The 19,010-nt window shown below is 37.6% G+C and overlaps 1 protein-coding gene across 2 annotated transcripts in view; it reads right to left on the reverse strand.

Annotated features, from left to right (window-relative positions):
- Window positions 1-680: 680 nt before the first annotated feature.
- The window catches only part of LOC149565716 (uncharacterized), a 161,821-nt gene continuing 143,491 nt past the window's right edge, over window positions 681-19,010 (reverse strand). For both annotated transcript variants that reach the window (XM_089819207.1, XM_089819208.1), the window contains 4 exons: window positions 12,116-12,205; window positions 11,754-12,003; window positions 1,899-1,933; window positions 681-1,775 (listed from right to left, as the gene is read on the reverse strand). In XM_089819207.1, the coding sequence (XP_089675333.1) occupies window positions 1,905-1,933; window positions 11,754-12,003; window positions 12,116-12,205 (369 nt within the window). In that variant the 3' untranslated portion in view covers window positions 681-1,775; window positions 1,899-1,904. The remainder of the gene's footprint in view (window positions 1,776-1,898; window positions 1,934-11,753; window positions 12,004-12,115; window positions 12,206-19,010) is intronic.

The raw sequence follows: 19,010 nt of genomic DNA on the forward strand, positions 1-19,010 counted from the left end.
AACAGTTTATTCTGTAAAGAACATGTTCTCATCCCAGGAAACAGAAAATCAGGCTCTCGCTGGAAAATGCAAGTTAATATGTTTTCCAAGAATTTTTCTAGATGATTTTGACACTTGCTTTCCCATTATTATTCTGCCAATTGTTTATGACAACAGTTAGTGTATAAGCATCACATGAGAACAAAATAGACACAACTTGGATCTTGATCGTGGCAACCCATCAGCCATTTTCCTCTAGCATTAACTCGTATTTAAGAGCCCGTGGCTTTCCTTTAAAACCCACTTTAGATATACAGAAAATGTGTACCTCAGTTTGAAATTAGAGGACCCTATCAAACATCTTCAATTCCTGGTTATTGCTTCAAACCATAATGCAAGCAAATAAATATTGTTTCAGTGAACTAGTGACTGGTCTCCCTGTATGCCTACTTCCAGAAATGAATATGTAGTACATCTCAAAAAAATGTTGCAACCCATAACTAATTACAGCATACATTTGGAATTCATCAACTCATTATGATATGAATCTTCAATATGACAATTCTAAATTCTAAATCTGATTAGGTTACAATTTCGAGTTGACAGATGTTCAATTTTTGGTGTGACAATATTTGGACTGTATCATTAGATTTATTATTAGATTTGGCTGATAGCTATGCCCATTATCATTCATCCACACATTGCCATTTAACTGCAGTCTCTGAATTCAAACTGATCCGTACGTTACATTCAAATTTTCTTTGAGGATGTCCAGAAATGCACAAGTGCTGTTTCTAATATCTATCAATGCCAAAAAATTTGGCATTTCTGATATAGAACAAAACCTCATATAGTCGCGACTTGCAAGTCATTGGTTGACATCTGACGATGAACCATTCACTTCTGGATTGCTCATGAACAATGCTTTAAAGACTGCAATCAAACTGCTATTTTAATCCAATGTGGAAAAGGAACTGGACACCATAAAACAGTGAGAGAGTTGATTATCCTTAGTGTTCAATGTTAATGGTATCAAACATAATATCAATCACAAGGCTACCAAAAAAACTCTCTAATATTCTATCTTCTCCTGCCTGCTGCCCCAACAAACAGTATTCTCAGCATTTAAACAAGAAAGCCAAGGTTTTACTTATTCTGTCATACAACCCATGCAGTCTAGTACAGTTGTGACAACTTATTCAAATAAATTCAGTACTGAAGTCATCCAACCTCAATTGATCAGAAATCTCAGATCAAAATATCATTCTTCCTTAGAGATTTCCTGCTGTTACTAACTCGCAGTAAACCCTCATCAAACAAGCTACTCATTTTGAATCTGTCAAGGACATGAGTAGCAAAATTCAACATAAGCAATTTGCTTGCTAAACTGAGCCATTCTCCTTGCAGAAGCCAACATCTGGTGCTCTAGGAAAAGAAAACCCAGGAGATATTATTTGTCAATTGGAAAAAATACAACAATGTAGCATTAGAAGATTTAGTTGATTGGTTGGCAACTGAACAGAAAAGGGATCAAAAGATCCGAAAGCTGATATGCAATGGTGTATGCTAAGTTGAATATTGGAACAGGCAACCTGTGATTAAGAGAGAATTCCGCAACTTGGTTGCTTGTTAAACTAGTTGACAAGTATCACTCAAATTCAAACTAGATTTATCTCCATTATTTGCAATTGCAGTGACCACTGTGTATAGTAAACAGCATGTAATTTTCACACAGAAGCACGGGACATATTAGAGTGGCAGAGTGTATCTTCATTTTTTCCGTACAGATTTTGCACCTACAAATTGCATCATCAAATAGTATGATGTTAGTAATAAAGATAATTGTTAAAATTTAACCCTCATACCAAACATCAAATACATGAAACGACACAGCAACCTATTTAAGAGAATGAACTCACTGTAATTCAGTTTATAGTTGACTCCTTTCCGAGAGCTGAAATCCAAACAAAAGTTTATTCAATATGATAAATTGAGTTCTAGGAAAGACCAGAATCATTGAATCAACAAGCAAAGTATGCTGTAAGCCATGGACAGCTCGGTTTGCATGTATGTTCTGTAGTGATAGCCACTCACAGCACAGGAACAATGTCTTCACACATACATGCTCCCATTTGTTACTACATGAACAGCTAAAATGTTGAAACATAACTTTAAAATACAGTAAATAATGATCAGCCTCATAATGGATTATATGATAATTATTAGAAATTACATTCAATCCAGTTGTAACCAGTAACCACAACCACAGATAATTTCTACAACCTAAGTCAACAATAATTAGAGAATTTAAAAGGGGATAGTACAACATTTTCAGGGAGATATATACAGTGTAACACGGATGCAGACCCCACACCAGACCTCCCCGAACCAGGTGCAGGGACATCCCTGGGACAGGTACTTGGCGCACCCCACACCCCCACCACCACCCAAGCATTCCCGCACTGCAACTGCACCCATCACCGCACTGCTTGGGTTCTTGGGTGCTCCATCCACTCTGTTAAGAGGAACAAACTTACCTCTAAGATAGCAGAGACACTTGTTGTACACAGTGTCTTGCATATCATAGATCGCAAGACACACGTGTACAAAGAGAGCCCAGCAGCATGATGGGATGTAAAGCCAGAGAATTTGTCTCATATTGATGGGGATGCGATTGCATCAGAAAGAAATGTACGGTTGGTTGACATTCCTTTTGTGGAACTTGAGTGTGCGGAGTCCAATAGTTCCAATGATGGGTACTTTGGCTTGGAGGATGATTAGAGGCTTCCCATCACTACATTTCATCATTTTGACACGATTTTGTACTCATTTTGATATGGACCATGCTTCAAACCATGCATGATGCTACTCATTGTAATCATCTTTATCATTATGATAAATAGAACTGATATAAATCCTATTTTCTGATAATTTGGATTTCTATTTGAATCTTGATATATGAATGTTACAATTGGGTATGGTGTATGTACACTGTTACTACGTTGAATGTTCAATGGTTCTGATTCCTGTTGCAAGTTTGCTACGTACAAGTATTTCAATTTGGTATGATACACTGAAACATCATTTCATAGCTAGTATTCCATGTTCTACATGTATAGTATGCAGCACCCCCGGCCCACACCCTGCAAACCCCCAGCTCCCCCTCCACCATCCCCAAATTGAGGCTTTTTTTTTCCATCCTGGAAACTAGTTTTGACTTTCCCCCACACAGATGTTACACTGAAAAATATACATATCGTACAAGTTAATATATAATCTTTTTGCATGAAGATTCAAGGCTTGCAGCCTCATCAACAAATTTTATATAATGGTATTTAAAAGGACCCTACAATTGAGATTCAACCCTCAAATTTTATAAAAGAAGAATTTAGATTGGCCCCTATATTTCCAACATGTCAGCCATTTTAATCCCTTCTCAAGTAACATATCAGAATGACATAGAAGATAGATCAAAACATATTTGACAGAAGTCATAGATGATATTTTCTATTTCCAATTATTGCAATTTCCTTTTGAGACTGCGTTAATATTCATCATGGGATCACCTTCAAGTTTTCAACCTTAATCCTTGATCAACCCTTTTTAATTATGATCTTCAATCCTCTAAAATTGCCATAATTTTAGATAAAATATCGGATGCCAATCCTAACAATTCATATTTATCAAGGACTACCTTTCCATCTCCAACAAATCATAGATTACCTCTTGACAGTCCATCAAAATTTAGTATGAAGGAACTCAATGGAGAGGATATACTTCTACATATCCCAAGCCCATTATATCGGACCAGTTCAGAGTTATACTCCCAGATCTGAAAGCTTGGATGTTCATCAAGTTTGATAGCACCACACTAAATGTGTCCACCATCACTTACATGCTGCTGATATTTCACTTAGTACTAAGGCATTCATCTCACACCATTACTCATCTTCGGGAATTTTCCCATTCCAATTCATGTTTCAACCAAATACTCCATTAGGCCAGGGAGACATAGATATCCATGACTATTTTTGTGTACGTGGGAAGAGTGAATATAGATTTGCCATTCTAGAAGAAGATACTTGAGGTCTTCCCAATACAATTTCTTAAAAGAATTGCCCCAGACTTACCAAGTAAAGGGGCAATTAGTGTAAAGATAGTTGGTCTCTTGGACATCAGCTTTTCATTGCAGGCACCGGGATGGGCTAGTGAAGATTCTCTTCATTAAGCTAGAGTATATGTTGCGATGGCTACCATGGGAAATCATAAGGCTTTAAAAGGCCATAATTCAACCAGATTTGTCTAGCCAGAAATGTAAACACACGAAAATTCTCTATAGGATTGCCAACTTATACCTATTCTTCACAATGTATAAGAAGTTGTGAGGATGGAAAAAAGTTTAGGAATTGTAGGTTTTATTTCTAACCACAGTTACAAGACCCAGACTCAGTGCGGACTCAGCGAGGGCAACATTTTTTGAGACTGACTCAACAAAAAACTCAGAGCAGACTTTGCAAAGTGAAAAACCCAAGAAATTTAAAGATTTTTAAGGATTTAAAACTTATTTCATGTTCACTTTATCAATAAGCCTCAGACAAAATAGCATCAACAAATATACGATAATTTGATAATTACACAGGTATACATTAATCACAAGTATAAACACAAATTTTAGTCAAAGGTATAGCACATTTAAAAATATAAATGTTGAAGATTGTAGCTATGAAAGAGATCTTTATCTCCGATTTTATAAAATAGAAATATGTTTGTTATGCTCGTTATGATCATCTTCAGCTGAAAGAGTCATTTCTGATAATATTTAAAAATAATACTATGTAAAAAGACATGTCATATGTCATGCGAAGAAGCATGCATATGGAAATATGAAGTGTTGGATATTTGGAAATATGAATGGTCTAATTTTAGAAATTTGAAGATACTTTTGTGTGTAATATGAAGAGTCTCATTTCAATCTATTTATGTGATTGCTCGGTATATTGTAAATTTGTAAGCAATCAAAGAAAGCATTGTACTTGAACATTTTCTTGATCAAAAAGTGATATTTTCTTGGTGTCTGGGTTTTCCCAAGATAAAGTTGCTGTGTCTTTTTGCACCATTTTCTAATTTATATATTGTTGTTTATCAAATTATTTCTGAGCAAAAATTTAACATGGTATCAAAGCCAGGTTCATATCATCAAATATTGTTTGGTGTTGAGATGCCTGTAGTTATTTCAATTTGTTTTTCTGCACATGTTCTATATTACAGGCATCGTGCTTGAAAGATATTGTTCGATTTCACACCTTTTTCTTTTCTTTTCTATTGCTCATATGCTTCGTTTGTGGTTGTTTTGTGATCTTTTCTGGACTCAACTGAAGCACACACTTTTGGTGGCTTTATGAGTTTTTTTTCTTATCACCCATCAGTTAGTATGGAGGTGTCCAATCAATCTGGAAACGACTCAATCATCAATATATGTATGTATATTGTTGTTGTTTGCGATGATATTTTTTGATTCAGGTCGTCGTCCATTTCTTGGGAAATCTCTTATTCTGTTTAGTCCAGATTTTTTGTTTGTGTTATTCATTATTATCGGGCTGATGATTCTTTTATTTCATAGGTTATTGCAGTGGTCACTTTGTCATTTCATCTTCTTTTTGAACAGAGCTTTTCTAAACCTCTTCACTAGTGTTTTTTAAGTTTAGTAGTTGTGTATTCTTGGACTTATCAGTTATACATTTTATTTTATTTTTCCCTCAAAGCATTAGATGCAAAGATGATATCTTTCCGTTGATTCCAAGATGCTTATGCTTCTATGTCTCTTTATCACATTTATCACCACGCAGAGTGTGCTACAAGATGACTTGTGGATTTGAGTTCTAGCAAATATTTTGATGTTTTTTTTAATGTGATTATTGTTCAATGTCGTCAGGTGTCTTGCCCATTAAGCATCATTTCACTGTCGCCTCCTTGACCTCGTCTTTGATATTGCACCATTATATTTCTGCATGAGATTGGGGTATAGAGATGGCATCACAACTGAAGGAAGATTCACTCTTGAAAATAAATCACTAATCAAGAAAGTTGGAGAAGAGGTGGGTGTAAATCGGTTAAGGTTTCTCAGACGGTTTTGTTCTCTTCAATTCTATGATTGATGAGATCTCTTCCTTCAGGCATCGATTCTCTTACATATTTCACGTCCCTTTTGTTGGATTGAATAATAAACTTCAACACAACAATCTGTGTTTTGTACTTTTATCCTCCTTGATAGACCTTTCCAAATGGCATATATTGGCAACTAATGTATGTGTTGGAGCAACTGTCTCGACAAGAGGTGATGATACCGACAACCTTGCACCACCAAAATGTGGCGATTAGATTGACAGTACAAAGATGGGAGTGATAGGTAAGGCTATTCCCCAATATTGGCAGGGTTTGGAACATGGAGAGCAACACACTCTTGCAGACTTGCTGAGGATTGCTTTTAAAATTGCTTCCCCTGTGTCATTGTCACTGCCAAGGGTCAACCCGATGTCACTACCAAGTTATTTTTTAATAAGATTGAAATTGCCCATTTTGGCCCTGGTTAACAGTGATCCTTATGGTCTCAAGATTTTGTCTTTATACGTGTGTGGTTCGTATTATTGACTTTCAACGTTGCCTTATCTCATCGTGCACGAGCTGGTCAAAAGTTGTTATGCAATTTTATTATATGACGTTAATTAGCAGAAGAGTTTTATTGTTTTGGCGGTGATTCTTTATTTCTTTTGTTCGTTTCAGCTTCTTTAAAATGATAATCACCGTGGGTAGTTCATTCGCTTTCAAGCCGTGTGTAGATGCTGCTGGCATTTTTGTGTTTGGATCAACATCTTTTGGAGAGACATGAGAAATCAGGTTATGTGAGTGTGAATAAAGTGTACGCGTGATTCTTTGCAGTCATGATGCGAACTATTCTCCAGAGTATTTTTTGTTAATACTGTCAAGAAAACTCTGTTGTGTAGAGTCTTTGAACTATCATTACTTTTTGAGCATCTGAAATATGTAGAGAAGAATATGCAAAATCTGCGGAAGTGTGGAAGCAGAGAAGTAATTCAAGTAATGCCCTGTATTGATACAGGCTAATACGGTTCCCATTGAAATATGATTTCAGATTCATGGGCTGCAACAGAACCTGTGGGCAATGGCATATTATCCTGCCAATTTTTTTTAATCAAAATTTGGAAAGACAATCATGAGATAAGTTTTTTAAATTTTCTGTCTTGATTGTTGCTGTGAATAGTGTATGCTTTTAGCATTGATCTATAAATATTTCTCTTCGTGATAATATGATTCTATAAACTTCTACTAATCTCTCCTAAAATGCTTCCAGGACAAATCGAGAAGCAATAGGGTGATGAGAGATTGCAATCTGAACTGAGATCCTCGAAGAAGAGTCGAACCCAAATGGAGCAACATCTGGAATGAAATCTTGAAGATGGATCAGACATGGAAGTAGAGAATACTCTTTATTTGAGGTCATGTGAAACCTTGGTAAACTTCATGCCGAGTTATATGACTTGATGTAGAGTATTTTAGTGTGTTCTTTGTATCGGATTCAAATTCTTGGAGATCACTTGGTGTGAAATCCTACCATGTGATGGTGCCTTGGTGGATCTAGAGTTAGAGTTGATTCTTGTTGGTTACTGAGTTCTTGGTCAACTCCATAATGCAGTGCGGTATGTTCAGTGTTAAGCTAAAGCATGTTCAAATTTGGTGTTTGTGTCATTATTGACAATCTTTGTTGATGACGTGAATTTCAAGCTGGATTCATTGTGTTGACAAATGAGTAGTATTCTACACATCTCGATTGACGAAGGATATAAAATTCTTTGTGCAGTTACTAGTGCATTTCAAATTTGCTACCTGGAAGTGTTGGAAGGTAACTTGTCATTCCAGGCTTGTTGCAAAGGTCCCAGGATGGACTATAGGAGTGCAGATTGGAGCATTGTACACAGTTCTATTAACAAGGTTGAATTTGATAAAGAACATCTCTGCCTAAGTCTAAAGTTCAGCATTGCCTGCATCGCTTGAATTGAGATATTACATGAAAGATCATGCAGGCTGTTGAAATGAACATGAGGACATTGCTTCAGTCATGGGACTGATTTGGTGTCGCATATCATCTTTAAAGAGGAAGAATCTATACAGTTTGTCAGTGTGAACAATTTATTCTAAGAGGAATTAAGATTAATAGGGAGCTTGACCAGCAGGGGGAGAGTGCAAAAATCCTTTTGTTGAGAATCAACTAGCTCATGTCGCAGTGTGACCATTAATTCTCCTTGTTTGGTCAAGCATTGACATCAACTCTGATTATTGTGCTAATCGAAAAGTAAGGTTGTTGTCCCTATTGAGAAGGAATCTCAGCCTTCAAACAACCCCTTGTGATTGAGTTCTTCTCTGTGAGAAAAGTTTGAGGTGCAATCCCTTATTAATACATTCTTCTCTAGAAGAATGATTGAGGTGAAAGCCCTTGTTCCACCCTTTGCGAGTAGGTAAGATGGACCACCCTCTATGAGTAGGCATGGTGGAAATGCATTATTCTCTAAGAGAAATTTGAGGTGGAAGCCCTCATTCCACTCTCTACGAGCAGGTGTAGTGGACCACCCTCTGCAAGTAGGCATGGTGGAAATGCATTCTTCTCTGGGAGAAGTTTGAGGTGAAAGACCTCATTCCACCCTCTGCAAGTAAGTATGGTGGACCACCCTCTACAAGTAGGCATGGTGAAAATGCATTCTTCTAAGAATTTTGAAGATGAAAAGCTGTCACTCCACCCTGTGCAAGTATGGTGGATCACCCTCTGGGAGTAGGCATGGTGAAAGTCATGTTTGTGACTCCATAACTTTAATTTTATGTGCTTATGTAGTAACTATGGTGAAATGCGATATGCTGAGATAACACGTGTTATGTGATGTGGATTTATCATCTTTGGTTGCAGCTATGTGTACCTGCCTTACTAAAGATCTCTTTCTTGCTAAGAGGGAATGTTGAAGATTGTAAGCTGCAATAGAGATCTTTATCTCTAATTTTATGAAATAGAAATATGTTTGCTATGATTGTAATGATCACCTTCAGCTGAAAGAGACAGTTGTGCTAATAGTTAAAAATAATATTATGTAAAAAGACGTGTCATACGTCATGTGAAGTGGCATGCATATGAAAATATTAAGTGTTGGATATATGGAAATATGAAGGGTCTAGTTTTAGAAATTTGACGAGACATTCGTTTCATTTCAATCTATTTATGTGATTGCTCAATGTATTGTAAGCAGTCAAGCAAAACCATTGTACTTGAACATTTTCTTGATCAATAAAAGCGATATTTTCTTGGTTTGCTGGGTTTTTCCCTTCAAGTGGAAGAGTTTTCCCAGGACAAAGTTGCTGTGTCTTTTTGCAACATTTTCTAATTTTTATATTGATGTTCATCAAGTTGTTTCTGAGCAAAACTTTAACAATAAATATTGTCGAATGTATACAAAACTCATTGAATATGAAAACCCATGACATCAATTGTTCCAAACAGATACAAAATAAAAAATATAAGTCTTTATCTCAGCTGTACAAAGGAGCCTGCATCCTTCCTACACAGGCGTCTAAAGTAGGTCTTCAGTGATGTAGCAGCCATAATATTTATTTTAACTATTTACTCATGCAGAGGTCTGCAGCAAAGGTTATAAATTATGTAGATTCATCACTGACCAATAACTTGCTTAGAGAGTGGGAGTGGTAGAGAGATAAGTCTAAACCTTGGGGGGTGTAAAGATTGTCTAGATCTTGCAAAAGAGAGGAGAGTATGAGATAAAGGAAGACTGATAGAGAGAGAAATAGGGTTAGAGTTCAAGAAAGAGAGGGGGGAAAAAGGGCAGAGGGAGAGAGAGGTAATAGGAGCCTGCTGATTATCAAATTTGACTGTCTGGAAATTAAAAAGATCTTCTAAAACCTAGAATTGACATTGTAGTTCATAGAGATCTGACTCTCAAACAACCTGCCAATATATCCATGAAATGTAACTTAAAAGTATAAGAAAGGAAAAAGACATACTGAAATGTGATTTATACTTAAATATTGTATTTAGTGTATATATTGATATTCTATTGAAGAAAATAAGACTGACTCGAAGACAAATGGGAAGTTCAATGTTATATTTCATGTATATTCTGGGGTGATAAACCAAAAAAGCAATAAAATTTTAGACCTAAAAAACAATTGAACCTGGTTAAATCTGAGCACTGGGACTTGCTCGGACTCGACAAGTCTTGCCTAGACTTGGCAAGTCCAAATCCCAGTGCCCCATATTCATTGAGAATCACCTGGCTCCCAACTCACTGAGTCTCAGAACTATGTTTCTTCAAGAGAAGGGAGCTTCCTAAATTTTCCACCCAGATTTTACCCTAAACATGTAGTTTTCCACTGGAATTCCAAATTTGGAGGATAAACAAATGTGGCATGGAATAGAGATCACCAGTCTAAACTACGAGTCAAGCCTATCTATCTATCTCACAATGAAGGATGAGTTTGATTGGCCAAACCTCAAATCTCTTGGAAAGGGCTGGGCTCAAATTGGCTGGAATTATCCTTCTTTTGTGCTGACTTGATTGATTGAGTTGATTACAATGCAGAAGTTAGAGCTAAGGTAAATAATGTAAAATAGACTATAATCAATATACGCTGCAAGTTACAGATCTGATGAGCCAACTTTGACTGCAGATCTAGAAAGGAGAATCAGAGGCAAACCAGCCACTAAAATTCAGACTCAAAATAATGGGACATTTTGGTAGGCAACATAGTCCCAGACTCCCAGTAATGTCTGAAGTTGATATTGCACATGGATTTAGACTCCAGGATTGTCATTCTGATCCTTTGAAATTTCTCAGAAAGTGTGTCTCTAATTCGCTAACCTGTTGTAGAATGCAGCTGGAATGCTAATATTTGATTACAGGCATGAGAATGCAGTCTGCAGCAGGCAAGAGATTGTGGCCACTAGAATGTAGTTTAGAATTGGGGTTATTTTTATATTGTTTAGGGTCTCATCATCTAGTGTCTTTTTTATATTAAATAATTCTATCCTTAAATAAAAAACTAACTTAACCAAACAAGACTGTATAGAACTTGGCTGGTTCAAACAACCTGCAAATTTTGGATTAAATATAATATGCATGAAATAAAGCCTAGCCTGGTCACTATATTTTCAAGAAACATTTTTCATTTGATAATGAAGTACACTTTCATACAGTTATATCAGGTTGAAACATTGTTTACATACAAGTTGATAACAATGAAATTAAAACTCAAGATATTCACAAAAGTGAAAAAATACAATGTGGCTCCTCAGAGAGTGCTGTAAACCAAACACATGAAATTCTATTAATTTACAGAATTGCCAGTCCAATCCAATATGAGAGGAAATCTCAAAACCCGGGGCCTATCTAAAAGAATGCTTGTAAGTTTGAGACGTTGGCAGCAAATTATTTTGGACAGCCAAAGAGAAGCAAAAGCTACAGCGACAATTGTAATACTGGGAGCCAAAAATAGCACACTAATAGAACACTGAGAACTTGCAAAAGAAAAAAGTAGAGCCTATGGTGAATCTGAAAAAAGATCAAGAAGAAAATTAGACAACTGTAAATGCAGAAAGTCTCTGATGAATGCAAATTTGCTCAATATTACTAGGACAGTCTCATTCCACATCAGGATAACAAACAATGGCATTTTGATATAAATTCCTAGAAGATTCATACCAGTATCAGCTGGACTTCTCATCTCAGTACTCCCATGCTTTCTCCTACCCATTTTCTTTACTTGTTCAGAAGAGCTTTTCACACTGCTCCCCACATTATCTGCTCTGCCTAAGTCGTTCAATTCTCCTGGCACCTTGTTACATTTTATAGGAGTTAAGTGTGTGGAATCCCGATTAATGCTACTTGTTTGGTTCTTCTTTCCAGCAGAAGCTTGTGGAGAATTCCGTGCATTGTCAAACCATTTATGAACCTGGACAGATGTTCATTTTATGTTGAAAAAAAACAGTAGTAATATTATTATGATGAACAAAGACAAATCATAGAAGCCATGTTTGATTTACCACAAGAAGACAATTAATTACCTGCTTGAAGGAGATGCCAAATTCCTTTGCTAAATCCTCTTTTACAGAGCGTGATGGAAAACGAATCTCACCAAAAATGCTGCGAAACTTCTGCATTATGATGTAAACATATTACCTTAGGTTCCAGAAAATCCCTGACTAACCAAATCAATAATAAAGAGAGAAGGAAACAATAGTAAACATGCTAAAAGGACTCAAAACATTATTTAAAAACACGACAATTTTTCCTTTAATATTCTGTAATTTTTGTGTGTTTCATATTACCTGATTTTATTTATTGAGTTAAAATTATATTAAACAATGAAAGCATATAGCAGACATACATAGAATATTTAGTGAAGAAACATTTAACTGGCTTCAGAACACCGAAATTTTATTTAGGCATATTAAGAACAGTTTTGACACAATCATGTAAAGACTCAGTGAGCTTGAAGTGAGTGAGCTTGACCAAGTCTGGGGACTTGAGACTTGCATACCTGACAAGTCCCACAGGCTAGACTTGACTGCGGCTGGGGAAAAAGAAAATTCAAAAAGGATTAAAAAACCATAAAGTGTTATAACAAAAAAGCTTCAAATTATGTGATTCACCATCAAAACACATCCATTTTGTTTTCAAATGCAATAGAGTAGGAAAAGTAGTTCATGAGAGAAAAATTATATGCCAACGGAGAGAAAATCAACACAATGGATCAATACAAAACGATGATTGAATATCATTTGGGCACATTGAAACAGCCCTTGACACATCCAAAGGAGCTTAGGAAAATTTGGAAGAGCCCAACATTGATTTGGAGCTGCCTGGCATCATTTTGGAATAAATTTGAAGGTGTTTGTATTTTTAAGTGTTCTTCAAGATTATTATTTTATTTTTTATTGATTATATTTATTTTTCAAGCTAATGAGAAAGAGAAAGCAATTCTTACTTATTTAACTCCAGCAATTTTCAAACTGTGCAAGTAGTCTCCAAGCTATGTTACCTCGAGTTTCCGGGAGGGGGGGACAAGGGAACAAGGAAATAGGTTTCCGAGACGGTTTTTTTGAGCTGAAATAGGGGACGGCTATATATATATATTTTCATGAATTTCAGAATTACATAGCATTGTCACATTCATCATAGCAACATAGTTTAAAATTATCAATTTCATTCATCAAATCAGCATAGATCATAGCATCAAATCGCATCATTGTGTAATAACCCCAACAGGTTATACTTCTTCAAACACCAAAAATCTTTATACTTTAGTTGTTTGACATTTCGTCAAACACTTTGCAAGCAAGCTCTGATACCAATGTAATAAGGAACTAATATTCAAATGCTATTCTTTTGGTATTATGAGTGCAAATACATGGAAATGAGATGCAAAACAATTTTGATTCTGAATTATCACAGCCAAATCATATGCTGATGAGTACAATGATAATAGTGATGCCTGAGAGTGGAAATGAATCAAACAAAGACACTGTAACGCGGCATTGTGCTTGCGTACTATAGCAATCAAAATGTATCCTCCAATTTAAGCACAAAGTAGAACTCCTAAATTGAAGCTCTCCCAAATACCAAATTCAAAAGATATTTCACCACCTCAAATGGTTGCAACACTGAAGAGTTGATGTTCTCCAATGGCTAACAGAAATCAGAAACCTTAATTTCTTCTCCCAACTTGATATCAAATGCAATTCACAAAATCGGATGATAAACAATGAAGCTCTCACCTCTATTTATACTTTTCCTTGACCCTCGTAGAAGGAAATTAAATATTTAATAATTGCATTTTCTAAAAGTTTCCACCTTCCAATAATTGATGCACTTGCTAGAAGCTTTTCTCTTGCAATACAATAATTAAATAAAATATTTAATAATTGCATTCTCTAGAAGTTTCCCCCTTCCAATAATTAATGCACTTGCTAGAAGCTTTTCCCTTGCAATACAATAATTAATTGTGCTTCTAGAAAATTAAATTACTAGAAACTTCCCCCTTCCAATAATTAATGCATTCTCCAATAAATTAAATTAATTAAATATAAAGTCACCTTTTTTTTTCTTTTTTTTTGGTGGACTTTATAAAAAATTAATTTAATCAGTTTCTCCAATTCTCCACTTAGCCTTCGGAGAATGTAAAGGCTAAGAATTTCACTGATATGCTAAAAAGCTGGGGACATTACAGTCCGCCCTTCCTGAAATTGCTTGCCCTCAAGCAACTTTAAGTCTGGATGCTGCAAGATCTCCTCATTCTCCCATGTCGCATCCTCAACTGACAGGTCCTTCCATTTCACCAAATACTCCCTTATAGTGTGCCGCCTCAAGTTCTTTTCCCTGAAATCAATGATAGCCTCTAGTACCAATATCAATTTTCCCTCATCCTCCAAGGGTGGGAGCATTGTAGAAAGAACAATATGATGTCCTAGTGCCTTTTTTGAGGTGTGACACATGAAAAACATTGTACACCTTGCTCTCGACTGGCAAATCTAACTCATAAGCCACCTCTCCCACTTTCCTAATAATCCTAAATGGACCATAGTATTGTGGCTTAAGTTTCTCTGCACCACTCTTCTTGAGAGTGGACTGCCTATATGGCTGCAACATGAGGTAAACCATATCATCTACCTCAAAACTATGCCCAGTCCTCTTCTGGTCTGCATACTGCTTTTACTGATTCTGAGCTCTAGCAATGTTGTCCCTGAGAGTAGCAACTATATCCTTACTCTCCTATAATAGTTCACCTGCACGGGGTACCCAACTGTCACCCAACAACAAATCTAATCATAAAGTGCCATGAAGGGTGTCATTTGTATAGTCATATGATATGTAGTATTGTAGCAATACTCACAGAGATATATCCATCTGACCCAAGCTCATTGTTGAGCTGCCACATAATTTCTCAAATACCCTTCCACCCATTTGTTCACAATCTCCGTTTGACCATCGATCTGTGGGTGATAACTAGTGCTAGGTGTAAGCTCATTGCCACACAACTGGAATACCTCCTACCAAAAGTGACTCATGAAGCGGATGTCCCTGTCACTCACAATGTTCCGAGGCAAACCGTGTAATCTGAAAACCTCCCTGAAGAAGACCTCTGCCACCTAAGCTGCTGAGTATGTAGTAATGGTAGGGAAGAAGTGAGCATATTTTGTCAGCCTATCCACCACCACATAGATACAATCACGCCCCTGGGCCTTGGGCAAGCCCGTGATAAAATCCATGGAGATGCACTCCCACTTCGTGTCAAGAATAGGAAGTGGTTGTAGGAGCCCTGCTGGATAAGTGTGCTCTTGTTTGTTCTACTGGCAAACAAGACACTCACGCACATATTCCAAAACAGCAACCTTAAGCCCCTTCCAAGTGAACCGCTCCCGAACTAACCTATAAGTTTTGAAATACCTTGGATGGCCTACTGTAGGTGAATCATGGAATGCTCTCAAAATCAATTGCTTCACTTTCGATCCTGGGACTAAGTAAATCCTGTTCTTGTAGATGATCAAATCATCTACAAGAGTGTACCTAGTATCGATCGCTGTCCCCTCCACTATATCAGAGGCCCATGTGTCTCTGACATATTCTGCTACAATCAAGTGTCGCCAATCCTCTGATATTTGAATCATAGAAGTGAGGTGTGGTCTGCGAGATAAAGCATCTGCAACAACATTCTGTGTCCCCTTAACATATGTGATATCAAAATCATAGGCCTGTAACTTACCCACTTCTGTTGACGATCATTCAAGTCTCGCTGTACCAGAAAGTGCCTCAAACTGTTATGATCAGTTTTAATACAAAATTTGCTGCCCACAAGATACTGTATGAATTTGGCCAAGGCATGCATGATGGTCAACATCTCCTTATCATATATGTTGAATGATCTCTCGGGCCCTCTGAGTTTCCTGCTCTCATAAGCTATAGGATGCTTGTCCTGCATGAGTACAACACCAACTCCCTCTCCAGAAGCATCACATTGAAGCTCAAAAGGCTTCGTGAAATCAAGCAATGCTAATACTGGGCATGTAATCATTATTTCCTTGAATCGCATGAAACAGTCCTGACACAAATGCCCCTTTCTTCAACAAATCTGTCATAGGTGTTGCGTGCCGTGAGTAGCCACTGACAAACCTACGATAGAATCCACATAGACCAAGGAACCCCCTCAACTGTGTAAGGTTCTCTGGTGGTGGCCAATCAACATTAGTGCAAATCTTTTCAAGATCCATCTGCACTCCCTCTGTACTAATGATGTGTCCAAGATACAACAGCTCTGTCATCCCCAAATCACATTTGGACTCCTTGGCATACAAGGACCCCCTCTGTAAAATGCTCAATACTGTCTCCAAGTGCTCTAAATGTTCCTGCCATGTCCTGCTATAGATCAAAATATCATCAAAGAACACCAGCACAAATTTCTTCAACTGATGGTGGAAGACCCTGTTCATAGTGGACTGAAAAGTGGCAGGTGCATTAGTCAAACCAAAAGGCATGATTACAAACTCGAAGTTCCCATAATGACATCTAAAAGCAGTTTTCTCAATATTCTGCTCTCAAACTCTAATCTGGTGATAGCCTGATCTCAAATCAATTTTTGTGAAATAACAAGCCCAATGCAATTCATCTATCAACTCATCGATGCGTGGGATGGAATACCTGTTCTTAATAGTTCTCTTATTCAACACCTTGTAATCAATACACATCCGTAGAGTACCATCCTTGTTTTTTACCAAAACAACAAAAGATGCAAAAGGTGACTTACTTGGTCGGATGTGTCCCATTGCTAGCAACTCCTTGATGGTCCTCTTGATCTCATCCTTGAGTCGTTTTGGGTGCCGATATGGTGTGATCATGACAAGCTTAACGCCTTCCTCCAGCTCGATAATGTGCTCAATGCCTCTGTCTGGTGGCCTACCTGGTGGAATCTAGCTAAATACCTTCTCATACTTGATTCTCAATTTCTAAATATCTAGATGGTATTCAATCTTATGCTACTTCTCCTGGGTAGGCATTGAGATGCATATTGTCGCCCACTCGATATCATCATGCCTGGCTAATCTCTCCATCCGCCTAAATGAGATAGCCCTGACATCACCATTATGAATAGCCTTCAGCACATGAGTCCTGCCATCGACCTCGAATCGTATCTCCATATCCTTCATTCTCAAGGTAACCTCCTCCAAAGAATGTAGCCACTACATCCCAAGTACTATGTCCATGTCACCCATGTTGACCACATATAGTCCGCCTTGAACTCATAGTTGTTCAGGCACAAAGGTAGATCTCACACCATCTTGTCACAACGAAGAGTATATCCATCAACTACCTTGACTCTCAATCCCTCGAACTCCTCAGTAATGAGTCCACACCTCTCCACAAATCGTGCACCAATGAAATTATGTGTGGCACCTATATCCAACAGAGTAATAACTTTCTGTCCAGCTAAGACTTCCGGAAGTCTAAAAGATCCCTCTCTTTGAATATTAGACAGACATGCCTCCTATAAATGTAGCTCTAGATCCTCTTTTTTCTCAACACTATCTACCTTCTGTTCACCCTTTGCCTCATCAAGATCCTCCTCGTGATGCTCTAAGCTATCTGAATCCGAACCCTCATAATAAGCCCACATCACCCGATTAGCCTTCCCCTTAGGCCTCATAGGACAGTCATGACCAAACTCATAGGGACCTTTGCATAAGAAACATAGCTTCTTCTTACGCAGGTCATTAAGCGTCTCCTTATCCAAAGGTGCAACTGACTTGCCTTTTGAGTCACTAACCTTCTCTTTACCCTTGATGAATCCCCCTTTGTTAAATGATGAAGAACCCTTCGAACTAAACCAGTTTTTCGGAGCTGCAAGTTCCATACTACGGGCTTTCTTCATGGCTTCCTGTAATGTAGGCGGATCAAAGGCCATTACCCACCCCTTGAGTGGTTCAGTTAATCCCTTTGTGAATAAAATGACTAGCCTTCGTTCTGAGATGTCAGGCACCATTACTGCAAGCTTCTGGAAGTCATTGATAAATTGTTCTAAGCCTCCTAACTGTCTCAACTGGGCTAACTCCCGAAAATAAACTTCAGGATCCTTTTTATCAAACCTTTCTATCAATCTATCCATGAACTCCTGATAAGTGGTTATCTGATTGTGTTGCAATGTGATCATGCCATGAGTCCACCAATCATGAGCTGCCCCATCTAAGTGTAAAGTGGCATACCTGAGTGCTTCAAATTATGTCATAGTCTTCAAAGATAGGAAAGTATCCACCTTATGACTGCCATCAAATGTGGGTAATGCCAACTTGTTGGTGACCTGTTGCAACTCACTGTGTTTATCTGCCTGGCAGCTGTGTAGTTCAGGTACTTGTCAAATGTCCATCCATCTTGTACATATGCTAGTAATAAATTCCACTCATTCCTCGCTTGTCAAAGTTCATCTGCAATATTTGTTACCATAGCAGTAAGTGTGAGTGCTAGGGTTTCTTCTCTGAATGTAGGATGTGTGGGTCTATCAGCAGTCCCAGACCGAGTCCTATGTTGTGATCCTGCTATGCTCCTGTCATCCTGGTCATTATTATGATTATTTCTTCTGTCAATCAAATGTTGCATCATAGCCATCATTGCCTGTGTACTTGCCTCTATTGACCGTAGAAGCCTATCCTGACGCTGTAAAGCCTCATCATCTCTCATAATTCTGGGTGGACTTTTAGAATGTCTATTAGCCATGTTCTAAGTTGTGCTGGTTCCCTATGTAAATAGGGCCCTTTTGCTAAATTGAATGGTGGCCGCATAAACCCTGACAGGCTGGCAGGAAACCGCTCTAATACCACTGTAATAACCCCAACAAGTTATACTTCTTCAAACACCAAAAATCTTTGTCCTTTAGTTGTTTGACATTTCGTCAAACACTTTGCAAGCAAGCTC

Source organism: Cupressus sempervirens, chromosome 3, assembly GCF_028749045.1.
Source record: "Cupressus sempervirens isolate cs-2001-9-10 chromosome 3, ASM2874904v1, whole genome shotgun sequence".
NCBI lineage: Eukaryota > Viridiplantae > Streptophyta > Pinopsida > Cupressales > Cupressaceae > Cupressus > Cupressus sempervirens.